Source organism: Eleutherodactylus coqui, chromosome 13 (genome assembly GCF_035609145.1).
Source record: "Eleutherodactylus coqui strain aEleCoq1 chromosome 13, aEleCoq1.hap1, whole genome shotgun sequence".
Classification (NCBI taxonomy): Eukaryota; Metazoa; Chordata; class Amphibia; order Anura; family Eleutherodactylidae; genus Eleutherodactylus; species Eleutherodactylus coqui.
Genome location: NC_089849.1, coordinates 20799041 through 20821037, shown reverse-complemented (window position 1 = coordinate 20821037; position 21997 = coordinate 20799041). Strand labels below are relative to the sequence as shown.

The following is a 21997-nucleotide window of genomic DNA, read 5'->3' as shown; positions in this document are numbered from 1 at the left end:
AACACAGAACCGACGACTGGTCCTTCTAGACCCCGCTGATCGTCCTGTTACACTGTCCAGCTGGAGTGCAGCCTCGTGCTCTGCATCATCAGATCCCATATTGTGGCGGACAGAGATCAGCAGCCGCCGTGACCTCATCGCCCAACGGAAACGCTGCCGGGATTAAGGAGAAGAAAGTGGATTTAGAAAAGAGCCAAAACGTGCAGGTGATATCAGGGACTGCAGTCTGCTGATACACAGTCATATGTGCCCTAATAGCCAGGGAGCGGTCATGCTGGGGGTTGTAGTGCTCTATGTACACAGTATAATAGTGTATTATGTCATGTCCAGCGGTCGGTCATGCTGGGGGTTGTAGTGCTCTATGTATACAGTATAATAGTGTATTATGTCATGTCCAGCGGTCGGTCATGCTGGGGGTTGTAGTGCTCTATGTACACAGTATAGTAGAAGTGTATTATGTCATGTCCGGCGGTCGGTCATGCTGGGGGTTGTAGTGCTCTATGTACACAGTATAGTAGAAGTGTATTATGTCATGTCCGGCGGTCGGTCATGCTGGGGGTTGTAATGCTCCATGTGTACAGTATAATAGTGTATTATGTCCTGTCCAGCGGTCGGTCATGCTGGGGGTTGTAGTGCTCTATGTATACAGTATAATAGTGTATTATGTCATGTCCAGCGGTCGGTCATGCTGGGGGTTGTAGTGCTTTATGTATACAGTATAATAGTGTATTATGTCATGTCCAGCGGTCGGTCATGCTGGGGGTTGTAGTGCTCTATGTATACAGTATAATAGTGTATTATGTCATGTCCAGCGGTCGGTCATGCTGGGGGTTGTAGTGCTCTATGTATACAGTATAATAGTGTATTATGTCATGTCCGGCGGGCGGTCATGCTGCGGGTTATAGTGCTCTGTGTATACAGTATAATAGTGTATTATGTCATGTCCAGCGGGCGGTCATGCTGGGGGTTGTAGTGCTCTATGTATATAGAGTATAATAGTGTATTATGTCATGTTCAGCGGTCGGTCATGCTGGGGGTTGTAGTGCTCTATGTATACAGTATAATAGTGTATTATGTCATGTCCGGCGGGCGGTCATGCTGCGGGTTATAGTGCTCTGTGTATACAGTATAATAGTGTATTATGTCATGTCCAGCGGGCGGTCATGCTGGGGGTTGTAGTGCTCTATGTATATAGAGTATAATAGTGTATTATGTCATGTTCAGCGGTCGGTCATGCTGGGGGTTGTAGTGCTCTATGTATACAGTATAATAGTGTATTATGTCATGTCCGGCGGGCGGTCATGCTGCGGGTTATAGTGCTCTGTGTATACAGTATAATAGTGTATTATGTCATGTCCAGCGGGCGGTCATGCTGGGGGTTGTAGTGCTCTATGTATACAGTATAGTAGTGTATTATGTCATGTCCGGCGGTCAGTCATGCTGGGGGTTGTAGTGCTCTATGTATACAGTATAATAGTGTATTATGTCATGTCCGGCGGTCGGTCATGCTGGGGGTTGTAGTGCTCCATGTATACAGTATAATAGTGTATTACGTCATGTCCAGTGGTCGGTCATGCTGGGAGTTGTAGTGCTCTATGTATACAGTATAATAGTGTATTATATCATGTCCAGCAGTCGGTCATGCTGGGGGTTGTAGTGCTCTGTGTATACAGTATAATAGATGTGTATTATGTCATGTCCAGCAGTCGGTCATGCTGGGGGTTGTAGTGCTCTGTGTATACAGTATAATAGATGTGTATTATGTCATGTCCAGCGGTCGGTCATGCTGGGGGTTGTAGTGCTCTGTGTATACAGTATAATAGATGTGTATTATGTCATGTCCAGCGGTCGGTCATGCTGGGGGTTGTAGTGCTCTGTGTATACAGTATAATAGATGTGTATTATGTCATGTCCAGCGGTCGGTCATACTGGGGGTTGTAGTGCTTTGTCTTTACCGTATAATGGACTTCATGCAAACTTCATTTTCTGATTACCATGTACACAAGTGTGGTTTCTGCTTCTGAAGATGGATATCCAGTGTGACTGATGCCCAAAGCCGGCTGTAAGGTGTCGGGCTCCCATATACTGTGCCATTAGGCATGGCATGTCCACTTTCCCCCTCGCTTATTAATGGCCAGCACTGGGAACATGTGAGAGGTATGGGGTCCGTGGCGGCACACGGCCAAGGACGGACAGTGGCTGCACAGTGTAGGGTCCCGCGTCCCACTCGCTGACCCTGCTCCTTCACGTTGGCTGCAGAAACAAAACACATGCACAATCTGCTTTTTATCCAGCCAAGACAAGGAAACTGCATGTGTGATTATCCGGAGGGCCATGAACTGACTCAGATGATAAGTCCAGAAATAAAGTAATAGCAAACATGTGAAGGGCAACTCCAGACAAAGCTGCCACTCCAACCTCTTATCTTTAGCCCGGCTCCATGGGGCTCCCTTATTAGAGACCATGTGCCCTATTTATAATCTGCATCTGTTTCCCAGCAGATTTTATAGTTTTGGGTAAAGATCAAATTTAGGCTGGTGTCTCCCGCCCCCGAGCAAACTGGTACTATTGTACCTTGTCACCACCGGAAGCTAGGGGTTTGACAGGACTTGCATGGAGGAACGCCCCTGTCACGCCCCCTAGCTCCCAATTGGCTCAATTATTCCCCACCGTACAGTCTTCTAGGGACCGCAAAAAATATTCTGCAGCCTCTTCTCCACGCCATGTGTCTTCCCGTCCCACTGGCACACGCCGCAGCCGGGTTCCCCGCTGCTCTGGCCGCCATACTGTCCATTCACTACTCCCGCTGCTGACTGGCACCTCCACTTCTGTCTCCCCGGTCAGGCGCTGCCAGCGGGGACCACTGCAAATTTTGTCCACCCTCCTTTCCACACCACAGTAAGGTGGCCTCATGTTCTCCCGGCCCATTTTGCAGCCGGGAGTGCTGTGACTGGGGTCCCCACTGCTCTCCCCGCCGTAGTGTCACTTACGGTAATGGTCCCCTTGCGGCGGGGACCGCTGTGACTCACCATGCGCGGCGGTCAGCGGAGATGCAACGGGGAACACCTGCACCTAGCAGCGTCTGCAGTGTTTTTGGCTGTGCTGTAGTATTAGGGTTAGCTTTCCAGTTAGGCTTGCGTTATTTGCTGTAAATGCTTCCATGTCATAGGTGTAACATGGACGCATTTAAAGCTAATAATGTAAGCCTAACTGGAAAACTAACCCTACAACACAGCCAAAAATCACTACAGACGCTGCTTGGACCTTTACAAAATCAGCCAATTGGCAGCTAGGGGTGTAACAGGGGTGTCCCTCCATGCAAGCCCTGTCAAACCCCTAGCTTCTGGTGGTGACAAGGTAGAACAGTACCGAGCAAACTTAGGCCCGTGTCTCCCACGCCAGAGCAAACATGTCAAATCACATGCTTTATTGAAGAGTACACCTTTCTATTCCTCACTCCACCCCCTGTGCACCACTGCTGCATTGGTAAAATATAGATAGCACCATCTGTTGGCAGGACCCTGGCACTTCATCCTCCAGGCCTCATAACTGTCTCAACCCTCCCTAATGGCCATTGCTGTCTCATTGCACTCATTTGCAGAGTCTTTTCAGAGTCCAAGCCAAACTGCCTGCATAAAATTTGCCCTGGAGATCTCTTTTTCCGTCTGTGTCTTCACCTCCAGTGTGCACTGCCTGCCAGTTTGGGTTTAACAGAGTCAAACGAGGATCCCGCTGCTTTGTATGAACAGTCATGGTGCTGCACTGGGAGTCTGACTGACACCTATGACTGTCCACCCATGAGATGCAATATAGGTACCTCCTTTTCCCTGCTGCTAGATTGGATCTGGGTGGCCATTGAGCAGGACCCCTTCTCCCTCTGGGCCTGGTCGCGGTTGCACCCTCTGTGACAGCAATTGCTTATCTAACATCTATTGTTACCAATTCCACGATAATACATGCATGTTATGCTCCACAGATGCATGCATGTGTTTTCATCCCGATTCTAGCAGTGCTGCATGGGAAATGTAGTATTACAGGATGGCTACTCATATGACTGCACCTCCTGTAATACCAAGTTGAATGAGGATCTGACAGATCAGGACCTGCTTTTTCTGAGTGTCTCTCCATGCTGAATCCTAAGCAGAGGTCCTGAAGCGGGGGACCTTGCTCCTTTGACATTCATATGCCCTAATGGCGCATATGAACAAGGGTTGTGCTCTTTGGACAACCCCTTTAAGTTGCTGATAAATTGAGACTCAGTGCTTTACTATGGCTGCATCTTTTGCATGATTAAAGTTGTCATTAGAGATGAGTGAGTGTACTCGCTAAGGCAAACTACTTGAGTGAGTAGTGCCTTATGCGAGTACCTGCCCGCTCATCTCAAAAGACTCGGGTGCCAGTGGGGGACGGGGAGCGGCGGGGAGGAATGGGGGGGGGGAGATCTCTCTCACTCTCTCCCCCGCTCCTCCCTGCTCACTCCCGCAACTCACCGCTCTCCCCGCCGGCTCCCGACTCTTTTGAGACAAGCGGGCAGGTACTCGCATAAGGCACTACTCGCTCGAGTAGTTTGCCTTAGCGAGTACGCTCGCTCATCTCTAGTTGTCATTTAGCCCAAGCTACCGGGCCTCATGCAAGAAAACTGTCCGAACAAAAAGTGTCTTTGCTTCCCATAACAGCCAACCAGTTCACCGCTTTAATCTACCAACCCTTCCTGGAAACATGAAACTGATTTGTAAGGATTTATAAAGGCAGTGGAACAGCGATGGGGTCCACGTTTACCCCAGCCTACAACTGAAGAGTGATATTGTAAAGCTATCTGATCAAAACATGGTAGAGTCTTAAAAGATATCCTGATGAATGTAGTCCAACGCTGGGAATGTTGAGACACAACGAAGTAATAAAAAACTAAACTCTATTTGATTTTCTTTGGATAGCTATTAAAAAAGTGAATGATATCATGTTAATACATAACACATCAGAAACCCCGCCAAATAGTTGTCTCCTGTGTGGAGATCTCTATCGCCTTAAACACTAGAGAACATTTACAGCCAAGATTTAAGCTAAAGAAATAATAATATAGACAAGAACAGATTATCGGACAAGGAGGAGGGATTCATTCTTCTTTTCTTTCGACAGAGTAGGGAGTTGGCTGAAAACATAAAACTTTTGGACCCGTAATAAATTTACATATGGCTACACAAAAATTGCTTTGACTGTCTAATTAAAGGGATAGAGCTGTCCTTTTTTTAAAAGGGATATTTGAATCTCATTTAAAGGGGTTCTCCCACTTAATTAATTTTTTTAAATAGCTGACCTTGACCTAAAACAATAAAAGCAGCAATACTCACCTCTCCACCTGGTAAGCAGTGCAACGACTTCTGCTGTTCTCTCAGTCTGTGCTTACAGCAAAGTCAAGTGACTGCTGCAGGCAGAGACCGCAGCTTCACTGTTTATTTATATGGTGGTTTTAGGGTTCGCACCTATGGCAATCAGCAGACTCAGAGCTGTCTGATATTGTAGCCTCTTAAAGCAGGGATATCAAACTCATTTTCACAGAGGGACACATCAGCATTATGGTTGCCATCAAAAGGCCGATTGTAAATGTAAGACTGTATCTCAACCCCTTAAGGACCAATTGCTGTAAATAGACGGTGCTTGGTCCTGGGCTTTAAACCCGCCGATAGCAGATGTACGACGCAGGATTAAAGAGTGGACCAGAGGATCAGGTGATCGGTGGGGATCCTGAGTGTCGGATACCCGCAAATCAACTACTGAAGATCTTTGCTGAGTTTAGGTCATCAATAGTAAAAGCCTGGAATCCCCCATTAATAGAATGCCTGTCAAAATGATTTACTGTAATATTGCAGCATATTGTATAAGCAATCAAACTATTGGTAGTTCGAGTCCCCTTTGAGGCTAAAGAAAAAGTAAAACTAAGATATTTAATTATCACAAAAAAAATTAAAAAATTAAAGGTTAAAAAGAAAAACTTTTCCTGATTTTTTTTTTTAACATATAAAAGTGAAAGTTAAAGTAAATAAACATATTCTGTATCCCTGCATCTATCATATTGCATCCGATTCTAAAGAGGTACCAATAGAAACTACAGCTCAACGTCCAAAAAGACAGCCCTCCCCACCACACTGGTCCATTGAAGTAAAAGTAAAAAAGTTATGGCTGTCAGAAAATAGCAACAGAGTGATTTTAAAAATGTATACATATTTTTTTTTAAGTAGTACAACAAAAAAATTATATAAATGATGTACTGTCAAAATCTTACTGGCCCAAATAATAAAGATTATATTTTTGCTGCCCTGTGTAAGCTGTAAAAAAAAAAAGAGACCCTCTGAAAATAGCACAATTGTGTGTTTTTTTTCATTTCACCCCACTTTACGATTTTTTTTTTTTTTTATTTTTTATTTTTAGTACATTATAAGTAGAGATGAGCAAGCACCCTCGGATAAGGCAGTTACTCGAGCAAGCATCGCTCTTCCCGAGTAACTGCATTCTCGTCCGAGCAGGCTCGGGGGAGGCAGCGACGGGGGGGGGGGGGGGGGGGCTGGTGGGAGAGTGAGAGAGATCTCTCTCTCTCTCTCTCCTACCCCCTGCTCACCCCCCCCCCCCCCCCCCCCGCCACCCCCCGAGCCTGCTTGGACGAGAATGCAGTTACTCGGGAAGAGTGATGCTTGCTCGAGTAACTGCCTTATCCGAGCGTGCTCGCTCATCTCTAATTATAAGGTACATTAAATGTTACCATTAAAAAATACAACTCATCCTGCAAGAAAACAAGCCCTCATACGGTATGGCAATGGAAAAATGTAAAAAAAAGGTTATGAATTTTTTTTTATTCTTTTTTATTTTTTGAAGCAGGGAAGAAAAAACAAAAACGTAAAAGCAAAAAATGGCCTGATCCTCAAGGGGTTAACATAAGACTGGGCCGCAACTTTTGTTCTCCTCTGCAGAATATGGGTTGTCGATACTTAGCTGACTAATGATGTCACCCTTTCCTTGTGTCATAATACTTTATACAGCTTTGGTATTATATTCTTGAACCAAAAAGTTCTGGATTGAAGTTGTTCCCTGACCTGGACTCTGAGCGTGCGGTGCTGGGGTCCTACCCTTATAACACAGCCATGCGTTGGGTTGGTAGTGGGGCCTGTGATAGTGTGATATGGCCATACTGAACTCCTGGGGATTCAGCGGGGATTAGGATGTCTCCATGCGGGTTAACAGGGTGCCATCCTGTCTCCCAGCCTCCAGACAACTGTAGCTGCCACATGCTCTACAGGATACAAGGCAGTGAGGACGGTCCGGGGAAGAGATCCGCGATTCACTCTCTGACCATGAGCTGGAATAACCCAGGGGTTTGGAATTGTAAAAAACCCCGATGACGTCTGACAATGGATTATCGCATGGATTTATTTTCATGGAGACAAAGGAAAACTTTGGTTTGGAGCGCAGCAGAGGAGCAGCACTGCCCTCGTACACGGTGCTGGCAGAAGTATTGGGACGCACATAGAAGCCGATGAAAATCCATTTTATTCCCATTTTTCAATACAGTGTTGGCTTCAATGACCGCAGTAACCCTCCTCGGCCGCTTTACACCAAATTCCCATAGAGGTGTGGAGGGATTTGCCTCCATTCCTCGAGGAGCTTTAGATGGTGATGTGAGGGATGTTAGGCGTGCAGGGATACAGCGTTCCAGTTCATCTCCCGCAGCTGCCTTCCTATATGCAGCACAGACCCCAGAGGGGGGTGGAGAGGTCAGGGGTCAAAGAGTAATGACAGCAACAGCGCCCACGGGACTGGAGCTACAGATGGAGAAAGTGAAATGATTGTTGGGTTGCTGCCTGGCTGGAGGGCCACTACAGGGCACTAACAGTCACTATTACTACTGGAAACAATGTTTAGGAAAAAAAGGATTTTTATCCCACCTTAGACGGCTTCTAGCTCCTGGCTCCATACAGCAGGTGCGTCTCCAAGTGCTTGTACAGCCCTGCGGTCACTTTGGCTTTCTGTCACAAGTAAGTTCCATAGAAGGGGAGGCACTGGTGTGACAAACCTGCTGCTTTATTGTTTAAAATATGTGCATATTCACAGAAAAACAAGGACCGGTTTCAGCTCTATCAAGAGCCTTGTGAACAAGACATATTTTAAACAATAAAGCAGCAGGTTTGTCACACCAGTGCCTCCCCTTCTATGGAACTTACTATTACTACTGGGCCCATTAACAGAGTCACTATTACTGCTGGGGCTACTAAGAGACTCACTATTACTACTAGGGCCACTGACAGACTCACTATTACTACTAGGGCCACTAACAGCGTCACCATTACTACTGGGGCCACTAACGGAGTCACCATCACTACTGTGCCCACTAAGAGTCACCATTACTACTGGGGCCACTAACAGTCACCATTACTACTGGGGCCACTAACAGAGTCACCATCTAAGAGTCACCATTACTACTGGGGCCACTAACAGAGTCACCATTACTACTGGGGCCACTAAGAGTCACCATTACTACTGGGGCCACTAACAGACTCACTATTACTACTGTGCCCACTAAGAGTCACTATCACTACTGGGGCCACTTGTGAAGTCAACATTACTACTAGAGCCACTAACAGACTCACCATTACTACTGTGCCCACTAAGAGTCACCATTACTACTGGGGCCACTAACAGACTCACTATTACTACTGTGCCCACTAAAAGTCACCATTACTACTGGGCCCATTAACAGAGTCACCATTACTACTGGGCCCATTAACAGAGTCACCATTACTACTGGGCCCATTAACAGAGTCACCATTACTACTGGGGCCATTAACAGAGTCACCATTACTACTGGGCCCATTAACAGAGTCACCATTACTACTGGGGCCATTAACAGAGTCACCATTACTACTGGGGCCATTAACAGAGTCACCATTACTGCTGGGCCCATTAACAGAGTCACCATTACTACTGGGGCCACTAACAGAGTCACCATTACTGCTGGGCCCATTAACAGAGTCACGATTAGTACTGGGGCCACTAGCAAAGTCCCCATTAGTACTGGGGCCACTAGCGAAGTCACCATTAGTACTGGGGCCACTAGCGAAGTCACCATTAGTACTGGGGCCACTAATGAAGTCACCATTACTACTGGGGCCACTAATGAAGTCACCATTACTACTGGGGCCACTAATGAAGTCACCATTACTACTGGGGCCACTAACAGAGTCACCATTACTACTCGGGCCACTAACAGAGTCACCATTACTAGTGGGGCCACTAACAGAGTCACCATTACTACTGGGGCCACTAACAGAGTCACCATTACTACTGGGGCCACTAACAGCATCACCATTACTACTGGGGCCACTAACAGCATCACCATTATTACTGGGGCCACTAACAGAGTCACCATTACTACTGGGGCCACTAACAGAGTCACCATTACTACTGGGGCCACTAACAGAGTCACCATTACTACTGGGGCCACTAACAGAGTCACCATTACTACTGGGGCCACTAAGAGACTCACCATTACTACTGGGGCCACTAACAGTCACCATTACTGCTGGGGCCACTAACAGTCACTATTACTGCTGGGGCTACTAACAGTCACCATTACTGCTGGGCCCATTAAGAGTCACAATTACTGCTGGGCCCATTAACAGAGTCACCATTACTGCTGGGCCCATTAACAGAGTCACCATTACTGCAGGGCCCATTAACAGAGTCCCCATTACTACTGGGGCCACTAACCGAGTCACCATTACGGCTGGGCCCATTAAGAGTCACCATCACCACTGTGGCCACTAGCGAAGTCACTATCACCACTGTGGCCACGAACTGAGCCGCCATCACCACTGTGGCCACGAACTGAGCCACCATCACCACTGTGGCCACGAACTGAGTCCCCATCACCACTGTGGCCACGAACTGAGTCCCCATCACCACTGTGGCCACGAACTGAGTCCCCATCACCACTGGGGCCACTAATGGAGTCACTATTTCTACAGGGGACACTAACCGGATCACTGTCACTACAAGGACTACTAACAGGGTCAATATTAATACTGGGGGCACTAAGGGGGACATCTACTGTTGGGGCCACTAAGGTTTTTTATTACAACTAAGACCACTAATGGAGTCAATATTCCTACTGGAGCCACTAATGGGTTGCTATTACCATTGGGGCCACTAATGGGTTGCTATTACCATTGGAGCCACTAATGGGTTGCTATTACCATTGGGGCCACTAATGGGTTGCTGTTACCATTGGGGCCACTAATGGGTTGCTATTACCATTGGGGCCACTAATGGGTTGCTAATACCATTGGGGCCACTAATGGGTTGCTGTTACCATTGGGGCCACTAATGGGTTGCTGTTACCATTGGGGCCACTAATGGGTTGCTATTACTCACCTCAAACAAGCCTCAAAGGTTCAAATATGTTTTGGGGCATTTTGTGGATTGACATTTTCAATGCCTGTAAAATGAGTGGGTTTTTTTAAGGCAGGGTGGCAACATTTCACACCGCCCCTCGGGCAGCATAAAGGCTTGTCGCACCCCTGGATACACCAAACATGTTATCTTATGGGCGATCAACTACAGGATTTGCTAAAACTATGTTAAGAATTGACAGAATCTCTCTTAGGTTCTCATCTGCGCTGGAGCCTCCGGTCAGTACGGATCCGACACGAAATCCTGGACAAACGGCGCATTCTATATATTTGTGACCTCATGTTACATCCAAATGTTATCCTGCAACACAAACATTCCCACCCAAACAGCTAATGGCAAATTCAGCTCTGCTACACCTGTACATAAAGTACTTCTAACACGTTACTATATCACATGCTGCACTCTGTATCTCCTTTCTCTCCAATGACCTGATATACAATGTCTGACCAGTAGTATTCTGTGTTGTTTTTAGCCCTGGTCTACGGGGATAAGCTGTGGGATGTGCCGGTTCCCTCCGATCAGTTCCCTGGTCCTGGAAAACTGACCTGGGAGCCTGAATGTCAGTACCAACTGCGCCACCTACAGGACGGGGCCCGTATTTCTTCTGTCTTACCACCTAACATAGAAGGTCACTGGATTTCTACAGGGTAAGAGAATAGTGTAATACTAAAGCAGTGACTGTCCCTTTAAATTACTCAGATTGGTTCAAAAACACATTTTCATATATCCTATGATGGAACCAATAAGAGGGGTCCCACCATTCAGGACCCTCGTCTATTACAGTGGAGTGCAGATAAAGTGCTCTCTCCCTCTGCAGGACCCAATTTGTGTGTCCCTCTGCAAGGAGATTGCAGAATAGTGAGTGCAGCTCTGGAGTATAATACAGGATGCAACTCAGCATCAGTACAGGATAAGTAATGTATGTACACAGTGACTCCACCAGCAGAATAGTGAGTGCAGCTCTGGAGTATAATACAGGATGTAACTCAGGATCAGTACATAAGTAATGTACGTACAGAGTGATTCCACCAGCAGAATAGTGAGTGCAGCTCTGAAGTATAATACAGGACGTAACTCAGGATCAGTACAGGATAGGTAATGTATGTACACAGTGACTCCACCAGCAGAATAGTGAGTGCAGCTCTGGGCTATAATACAGGATGTAACTCAGGATGAGTACAGGATAAGTAATGTATGTACACAGTGACTCCACCAGCAGAATAGTGAGTGCAGCTCTGGAGTATAATACAGGATGTAACTCAGGATCAATACAGGATAAGTAATGTATGTACACAGTGACTCCACCAGCAGAATAGTGAGTGCAGCTCTGGAGTATATATAATACAGGATGTAACTCAGGATCAGTACAAGATAAGTAATGTATGTACAGAGTGACTCCACCAGCAGAATAGTGAGTGCAGCTCTGAAGTATAATACAGGACGTAACTCAGGATGAGTACAGGATAGGTAATGTATGAACACAGGAACTCCACCAGCAGAATAGTGAGTGCAGCTCTAAAGTATCATATATATGACATTATGTAACTTGTGGTTAGAAAAAACTGAAAGGGCTAATTAGGCATAAAACTAATTACACGTTTATCTCCACTATTAGATGTGAAGTTCGGCCTGGACCAGAGTTCCTTACAAGATCCTATACTTTTTACCCCAACCGGCTGTTCAAGGCCCTTCAGTTCTACTACTCAGACCCTCAGTGCCAACGGCCCTTGTATTCTCTTGTGATCAAGGGAAAAATGCGCCTTCGCCAGGCCTCATGGATAACTAGAGGTGCTACAGAGGCGGATTACAGCTTGCACAAAGTTGGAATTGTATTTTACACCCAGGATGCCATGAGCAATATCAGAGCCCAGATGAACAGGACCTGTGTGGGATTTGTATCTACTGGTAGAACCTGGGCTCCAGGAAGACTATATGAGCTCCTTAGTGCCAAGGCAGACAGAGACTGCACCGCTGCGCTCAACTTCACCATGCATGAGCTGAGCCTGGTGAGACTGGAGAAGCAGTACATCTCCGAGGAGAAGGGAGGACTGCTGGAGAAGCTCTATCTGGGAGATATCCACACAGAGATATCCGAGAGGATCCACTACCGACCGAACGGATTTCAGCAGCCCTTGCAGAGCGCCCTGGTGAGTAGAATCATAGACTGGTAGAGTTGGATGGGACCTCCAGGGTCATCGGGTCCGACCCCCTGCTCAGTGCAGGATTCACTAAATCATCCTAGACAGATATCTGTTCAGCCTTTGTTTAAAGACTTCCATTGAAGAAGAACTCACCACCTCCTGTGGTAACCTGTTCCACTCATTAATCACCCTCACTAATATCTAATCTGTGACTCCTCCCTTTCAGTTTCATCCCATTGCTTCTAGTCTCTCCTTGTACAAATGAGAATAGGGCTGATCCCTCTGCACTGTGACAGCCCTTCAGATATTTGTAGACCGCTATTAAGTCTCCTCTCAGCCTTCTTTTTTGCAAGCTAAACATTCCCAGACCCTTTAACCGTTCCTAATAGGACATGATTTGCAGACCGCTCACCATCTTGTTAATTATTTTCTGAACTTGCTCCAGTTTGTCTATGTCTTTTTTAAAGTGGGGTGCCCAGAACTGGACACAGTATTCCAGATGAGATCTGACTTAGGAAGAGTAGAGGGGGATAATGACCTCACATGATCTAGACTCTATGCTTCTCTTAATACATCCCAGAATTGTGTTTGCCTTTTTAGCTGCTGCATCACATTGTTGACTCATGTTCAGTCTATGATCTATTAGTATACCCAAGTCTTTTTCACATGTGAGGCTGCTTAGCCCAATTCCTCCCATTGTGTATACCTTTTTTCATTTTTCCTGCCCAGATGTAGAACTTTGCATTTCTCCTTGTTAAATACCATTCTGTTAGTCGCTGCCCACTGTTCAAGCTTTTCAATATCTTTTTGAATGCTCTTTCTCTCTTCCCTAGTGTTAGCTATCCCCCTTAACTTTGTGTCGTTGGCAAATTTGATCAGTTTTACATCAATTCCCTCCTCCAGATCATTTATAAAAATATTGGGCAACACTGGGCCTAGGACAGAGCCTTGTGATACCCAACTTGATACATTCTTCCACTTGGATATGCAGCCATTTATGACCACTCTGAGTACGATCACTCAGCCAGTTGTGAATCCACCTAACAGTTGCCTTGTCAATCCCATATTTGGTAATTTTTTTAATAAGTATAGTATGAGATATTTTGTCAAATGCTTTACTAAAGTCAAGAAAAACCATATCTACCATATTTTCCTGATCAACCCAGTCGATGATTCTGTCATAGAAGGAAATTGGATTTGTCTGGCATGACTTGTTTGTTACAAACACATGCTGGCTCTGGTTAATTACTCCATTTTTAACCAAGTACTTGCATTCATGCTGTTTAATAACTTGTTCAAAGATTTTTTTCTGGTATAGAAGTCAGGCTCACAGGCCTATAGTTTCCTGGATCCACCTTCTTCCCTTTTTTGAAAATGGGGACAACATTTGCCCTTTTCCAATCTTCTGGGACTTCTCCTGTTCTCCAGGAATTTTCAAAGATTATAATGAGTGGTTTAGCAATTACCTCTGCTGCTTCCTTTAGTATCCTAGGATGTAGTTTATCTGGACCTTGAGACTTGAATTCATTTAAGTTAGCTATGTGTTCCCTCACCATCTCTCTGCTTATAGATAACCTGCATTCTTTTATTCCCCCAATAGCACAGGGAAGATCAGTTGATGTTCCATCTACTTTCTGAGAGAAAACAGATACAAAGTAGGAATTTAAAAGTTCTGCCTTCACAGCATCATTCTTAACCAATTCCCCATTTTCATCTTGTAAGCATCCAATAGCATCTTTGACTTTTCTTTTGCTTTTGACATACTCCCCAAATCCTCTTTTATTGCTTTTGGTCTCTGTTGCAAGCCTCAATTCCTTATTAGCTTTTATGACACTTGTCCTACAGTTTCTACAGACCGCATTATATTCTTCTTTAGATATTTCCACCTCTTTCCATTTGATAAACATATTTTTCTTCCTTTTTAGCATGTATGTATGTTCTGCGTTCATCCATCCTGGTCTCTTTAAATGCTTCCCATTCTTCCTTCTTTTAGCGATTATTAACAATTGTGCTTTGAGAATCTCATTTCGCAATATTTCCCAACCTTCCTGGGCATTTCCGTCCTTAAGAACATCCGGCCATTGGATTCTTCCTATCCTCATTCTGAGTTCTTTAAAATCTGCATTTCTGGAATCCAACCTTGAGGTCTGAGTTTTCTTAGGTCTTCCTCCCCTTTTTATCCAGAATTCAAGGATATCATGATCACTGCCTCCTAAGGTCCCAGCCACCATTACTTCCTCAACCATTCTCTCCCTGTTGGTAAGAATTGGGTCTATGATAGCAGATCCCCTTGTTTTCTCTTCAACCTTCTGGAAGATAAAGTTGTCAGCAAGAGCCGATAAGAATTTCTTGGATCCATTACTTTTACCTGAGAGAGATTCCCAACAAATATCTGGATCAGTAAAATCTCCCATGATCACTATGTTGGGCTTTTTGGAGGGCTTGGCCATTAGATGTAGAAAGAGTTCCTCCATGTCTTCTGCTTGTCCAGGCGGCCTATAGTAAATGCCTACAATGGTGTCCTTTCTGTTCTCTCTGTGTATTCTTACCCAAACCGTTTCTACAAAACTCCCAGCTCTGAAGCTTGAATCTCTGTGGAGATTAATGTTTTCCTAACATACAACACAATACCTCCTCCCTTAGGTCTGTTTCTTATAAATAAGTTGTATCCTTCAAGCCTTGTATTCCAATCATATCTATCATTCCACCAAGTTTCCGTGATGCCTATGACATCATATTCCTCTCCCTGTGTTAAAAGCTTAGTTTGTGATCGGTGTCTCTTCCTTCTGAATTTTTTTTGTCTTTGTTCTTTCTTTCCACTTCTAATAACAAGGTTCTCAAATGTATTAATTAGCTGTATATTTTTACCTGGCCTTTCACTTCCCTTTCCATATTCTAGTTTAAAGCTCTCCTAATGAGTATCATCAACCCAGTATTATAGTAACATATGACTCTAAACCTGTAGTAAGCCACAGACTTAGATACAGGTTGCATTTATCTAAACTTATTATATAACACAGAGCTAGCTGGTATTAAGTTAAGATGCCTATGGGTACCTCCCACTTGTGCTTACGTCCTCCTACTAGTCTCCCTTTTTCAATTCCCCTCTAGCACAGCCTTTGTTAGGGCTTTTACCCACTAGCGTTTTTTTTTTTTAACGCTGCGATATTGCTGCGTTTTTTACTGCAGATGTCAATGGGACTTTCTAATCTTAAAATCGCATCGCACAAAAATCCTTAAAAAAACGCTAGTGGGTAAAAGCCCTTAGGCTGTGTGTCCATGGGTGTGAAGCTTCCCATAGCATTGCTATGGAAAGTGCAGCCGCGGTGTCCACGAGCGGAGAATCATAGCGATTCGCCGCTCGCGGGATCTAAATTGCGGCATGCCGCGATTTTCTGCGGTTCTCCACAGTGAGCCTGTCAGATAGGCTCCCCGCTGAGACAGGGGGCCTTATACTCCAAAGCTGCATTCATAGTTCTGCTGGTTTTTATTGTAACAGTCAAGGTTGTTGTCAAACACATCACTTACAGTTTAACTGGCCTCTGATAACACAGTGGAAAACTTAAAGGACTTTTACTACTGATGACCTATTTTCAGGATAGGTCATCAATAGTTGATCGACAGTGGTCCACCACTTGGGATCCCCACCGATCAGCTGATCCCTGGGCTGCTGTCAGTGTGGACATAGCTGGAGCAGATAGCACTGTCTGTATTGCAGTGGCCCACTTTGGTACTGCAGGGACAACTCCCATTGAATTCAGTGGGAGTGGTGCCTATATAGTACCAACTGGTCTGTTCCGAAGTTGACAGCGCTATCTTCTTCCAGCTATCCTATCCGCACTAACGGTGGGCTCAGCGATCAACTCTTTGAAGGGGATCCTGAGTGGCAGATCCCCGATAATCAAATATTGATAACCTATCCTCAGGATAGGTCATCAGTAGTAAAAGTCTCAGACAACCCCTTTAAAAGACTTTTACAGGGCCCAGTGTTCGGGTGAACTAAAAAAAAAATTTAAAAAAAGGGGGAAAAAGTCAGTGAAAAAATAAAGCTATAAAAATAGCCCAATATGTCATGGGAAAAAACGCAGCAAAAATAATTTTGGTAGCTGAAAGGAAAAAAAATAGGGCAGTAAAATCACCAATTGGGAAAAATTCCTTAAAAACATCTGGTCCTTAAGGGGTTAAAATAACTTTTTTTAGTTTAGACTTTCACCTTTATCTTCTGCCATGTCATGCCTCGCCTCAAAGCCCCCGACATAGAAGCCACAATGTTTGGTTAACCATCGGTCCCCTTCATTGGAGAAATCTCCAATCACCATTGTGTCCCCTGTGAATCTACAGACCTCTCCAGTGCCATCTTCTCTATGACAATGTTTTTGCAATGTTCTTCTACTCACTCTTACATCTCCTTCCTTCGCAGCACCATACCCACCCGTGTCACGTCTGCAACTTAATATACAACTCAGACGAACACCAGCCACCGATCCTGCCCAACACTACAGAACCTCCGGCCCATCTTGGAGGCAAATGGGTGAGCAGCCAATGTGAGGTTCGCCCAGCTGTGCTCTTCCTGACTCGTTACCTGACGTTCCATGGAGATAACCGTACCTGGGAAGGCTTTTACTACCACTACGCTGACCCGCTCTGCAAACAGCACACCTTTACGCTCAGAGCTGCAGGATACTACACCAAAGGAGTGCCCTCCAAACACGTGAAGGGTGGCACGGAGCTGGCGTTTACGGTCAACCAAGTATGGGTTACGCCGTTGAACCAGGCCACCCTACGGATGCTGAACATGTCCCGCCTTGGGAGTTGTGGCACATCAGGGTCATGGGCTATCGGGGAGGAACAAGACATTACAGCGACAGGGGGCTGCGACGTCCTGGGCATCAGGCTCCCTCATACCGAATACGAGCTATTTAAGATTGCACAGGACAACCATGGGAGACCTCTCTTGTATCTAGGTGAAAGACCAACAGATGGCTCCAGCCCATCAACACCCAACAAGCGGCCAACCTCCTACCAGCCTCCGTTGACCCAATGCTCTTCTGAGCCAACACGACCTTCCAAGCAACACCAATCTATGGATCTCGCCCTGGACTCTGCCCCTTTACCCCAGCCACAGTTTTGGGCTCTGCTGATGTTAATGTTTATTATGTTACATATTTTAAGGCCAAACTGATCCACGCCGGCTGTTTTCTCAGGTGCAGTTCTCAGAGCCGGGACAGTCTTGTACTCGACTAAAAAGATAACAAAAAATATGTCTTGAGGTTCTGCTTTGTTTGTTATGTTAAAAGATATTGTACATAGTATTCTATCTAGCTAATGCACTTGCTGAAAAGATGATGTACGTCTCTTGGTGCCGGAGAAGGTCACCCCCGCCCCCCCTCCGCAGACGTCTGCAGATGTCTCAGTTCTAATGGAGATAATGGGCCGCATTGAACCGAATGGACAGACGGTGTGCTGTGGTGAAGACTTTTGCATTTTCTTGTGGGCTACTTAAACCTCAGGACACTGCGCTTCCTGTGAAGGGACTTGCAGAGCATCTTGCAGGTGTAATTACATGGAGCATATGCGGTTTTTTTAATGTCCCGTAAGGAATACAATATGCCGACTTCAATAAACAACTGCATATAAGTCATACTTCATCATGACTGGTGGAAGCAGCTGCCTCGGCTGATGTAGCCTGCAATGAAGACAAGAGAGGCGCCTTATGTGTAGACCCCTTATATCCTATCTGTTGGTATGCTCACCCGTTTGTGTCTCGTCTCACACAATATATGCGCTATACAATGGAGGTCCTATAGAGGATTCCCTGCAGACTCTGCAAAGTCATCGCTCCGTCCATGGGGGAAGAGAAGAATAGATCTGCTACAGGGGGATTGGAGTGCTACTCCATGCAGGACCAGGAAAGACTCGTCTACCGTTTAGGATAAGGAATGGAACGCGTTGTAGCAGCTTGTATACCATTAGGCCGCTTTCACATGGGCGACAGAATTGCATGATTTTCTCACGATGTGACAACGCTACAAATTGCAGGCTGCTACATTGCAAGAAAAAAAAATGCGGCATGCTGAATATTCCAGCGATTTGCCATGTTTTGTAGCCCATGTTTCCCTATGGAGCCTACCTTTATGTTGTATCGTACAAAAATGCGGTTTTTGCGCGGTGTGAGGCAACCTCTACAGTAGGAAATCCTACTTTTTGTCCCCCCTCCCCCTCAAAAAGACCCTAGCTAGATAAAATAACAAAAACAACAATACATTACTGATTGACTGAGCCACAGCGCTCAACAACCAATCACTGCAGAGCTTGACGAACCAATTATAGCCATCGCAGTGATTGTCTAAGCCGCCGCGATCGAGAACTTCCTGGAGGCTGAGATTTTGAAACCCCTGACCAGGAAGAGTTGGGTGAAGACTATAAAAAAAAGTGCCAAAGCTGCGCAGGAGAAGTGTGGCAGAGTGCACAGCTCCTGTTAGGTAATGTTTTTTTTTTTTAATGCAGCTTGGGTTTATTTTTGGGATAGGGATTCTATTTAACTCCTTGACGTGGCCCTTTTTTCCCCCATTTTCGTTTTTTTCCTCCCCCCTTTAAAAAAATCGTAGCTTCTTTATTTATCCATTGACGTCGCTGTATGAGGGCTTTTTTGCGGGACGAGTTGTAGTTTTTAATGGTGCTATTTAAAGTACCGTATAATGTACTGAAAAAGTTTTAAAAAATTCCAAGTGGAGTAAAATTTTTAAAAAAACCCACATTTCGCCATCTTTCAGTGCGTCTTGTTTCTACGGCGCACAAACTGCAACAAAAGCGACATGATAACTTTATTCTGTGGGTCAGTACGATTACTACCATACCAAACGTGTATGTTTTTTTTTTTTTTTTTAACTATACCATTTTTTTTTCCAAAGCCATTAAATGTTTTTTCAATTTTTTTCTGCGGTCATTTTCTGCGCGTAATAACTTTTATTTTTCCGTCGACGTAGTTCAGCGAGGGCTCATTTTTTGCGGGATGTGCTCTATTTTCCGTCAGTACCAATCCGGAATACATACGACTTTTTGATCGCTTTTTCATGCGTTTTTTCTGGGAGACAGGGTGACTGAAAAAGTGCATTTCTGGCGTTCTTTATTTTTTTTTCGGACGACGTTCACTTTGCGTTGTAAATACTGCGCTACTTTGATAGATCGGACTTTTACGGACACAGCGATACCAAATATGTATTTTTATTTTATCATTTAGATTTTTTTATTACAAATATGGCAAAAGGGGGGGTGATTTAAACTTTTATTACTTTTTTTGTTTGTTTTTACGGTGTATAGACTGCAGCAAGCATGCGATAACTAGATTCTGTGGGAATGATAACTTTTTAGCAGATAATTTTTTTAATTATTATAAATATGCGAAGTTTTTTTTAAACTTCTTATTACCTTTTATTTTATTAGTAGAACTTTTGTAAACTGATTTTTTTTTAGTTTTTTTTGTTCCCATAGGGGACATAAACTTGTGATGCTTTGATCGTGCCTACAGTAGAATGTAATACCGTACTATTGCATCATACCGCCATCTGACAGGCAATCTATGAAGCCACGCCTCAGCAGTGTCTTGATCTGCAGTGTCAGCCCTGAGGACTTTCCAAAGGCCCCACCAGACTGCCATGGTAACCGTACGGCACCCCACAATCTTATCGAAGGGGGCCCTTCAGGACCCGGCTCTATAATCGGGGCATTTAAAGGGTTAACATCTGCAATCAGCAGGAGCTGTTGTGGGAGGGTGTCGTCTGTAAGAAACAGCCGGCATGGAGTGGGATCGACACTTCCCCCCCCCCCCCCCCCCCCGCCTTTCTCCATACAAACGCCAAACCTCCATGATGTAAATGTACGTCATGCAGTATTAAGGGGTTATACCAAATATTGTCTATGGATAGGTGATAAAACTCCAATCGGTGGAGTCTTACAGCCAAGACCCCTCTATTAAATCTCCAGGTCACTGTGGGGGGTGCCGTGAGCCTACATTGAGAAGAGGAGGAGGACATGGACCCACTATACTTGGGATCGGTGGGGGGTCTCAGCGGTGAAACCCCCACACGATCAGACTTTTATCACCTATCCATAGGATAGGTGATAAAGAGTAATTTTGGGATAATCTCTTTAACCTGAACAGTGGCCCAGTCTTCCTTGGTCCTGCACGGTGCAGCACTCCGATCCTCTGGTAGCTCTTCTCATCTGGTGTAAGACTCACATAACCATTTAGTGGCCCTTTACAATGTCTACAGTGGATTGAGCCCTAACACCGATCCAACAGTCCTCTATACCAACAATTTAAGTAAACGCATGAATCTGAGAGAAACAAACAATAACATATTTCAATGGAACGACTGTGATTGGTTCATTGAGCTCTGCAGTGATTGGCCAATCAGAGCCAGCGTTTCCTGGAGGCGGGCTTTTTGAAACTCCTGACCAGGAAGCGCTGGCAGAAGACTACAAAACGTGCCGGAGCTGTGGAGGAGAAGTGCAACAGAGCGGACAGCGCTTATTAAGTAATGTATTGGGGTTTTTTAATGCCGATAGGGCTGATTTTCAGGGTATGGCTTATATTTCAACCCCCCACCCCCCCAAAAAAAAAGTCTGGCAAAAGAGCGCTGCAAAATTGCGATATTACTGCAAGAAAACTCAGCGATATCACACAGAACACCGCTGGGGAACCTTGTGGCAGACAAGCACAGCGTGGTGAATAACAGCGTGTGATTGCAGCCTTACCTAGGCAGGGCTAGAACCTACAGGAGTTACATAGGGGTACCAACTACAATGAAACTGCATAATTCTGTGAATTTTAGATTTTACAGAGAGAATTGTGGGATTCCTCAAAGTAACGTGGAATATTTTGTATTATTGGCTTATTATTGTGGGCTGTCTATAAATCTGAAATATATTTTATATACTTTTCTCTGGCTGTCTGATAATCTAGAATGCGTGATAAACTGACATGCGTCAGGCCCTAGTAATGGCGGATTGGTCCTAGAATGGCTATGATGTGCCTGTTGTGCTAGAATACTCTGAATGGCCTCTATTAGAGACCCCATCTAGTGGCGTTGGACTCCTTTCTCCTTCAGAAATGCAGCAATTCCTTGTGGTGTAGATTCAACTGGGTGATTAAATCATTCTGCAGGAATATCGGCCCCTGCGGACAGGAAGCTTCTTGTAGTGAGTGCAGATTAGACGTAGGTGGTGACATGTTCTCACCAGCTGACAGGAAGGGGTCATCGATTCATGCTGCTTGTGCCAAATTCTGACCTTCCATCAGCACGGGGCAACAGAAATCTGGATCCATCTGACCAGGAGATGTTTTTCCGCTGCTCAGTGATACAATTTTTGCACTCTTTTGCCCCCTGGAGTCTCAC

At 45.1% G+C, this 21997-nt stretch overlaps 1 protein-coding gene across 1 annotated transcript in view; it reads left to right on the top strand.

Annotated features, from left to right (window-relative positions):
• Positions 1-21543, top strand: part of APCDD1L (APC down-regulated 1 like) — a 59031-nt gene extending 37488 nt beyond the window's left edge. The window contains exons 2-4 of the mRNA XM_066585846.1: positions 10931-11105; positions 12074-12605; positions 17020-21543. Coding sequence (XP_066441943.1) covers positions 10931-11105; positions 12074-12605; positions 17020-17781 — 1469 coding nt within the window. The 3' untranslated portion in view covers positions 17782-21543. The remainder of the gene's footprint in view (positions 1-10930; positions 11106-12073; positions 12606-17019) is intronic.
• Positions 21544-21997: the final 454 nt, after the last annotated feature.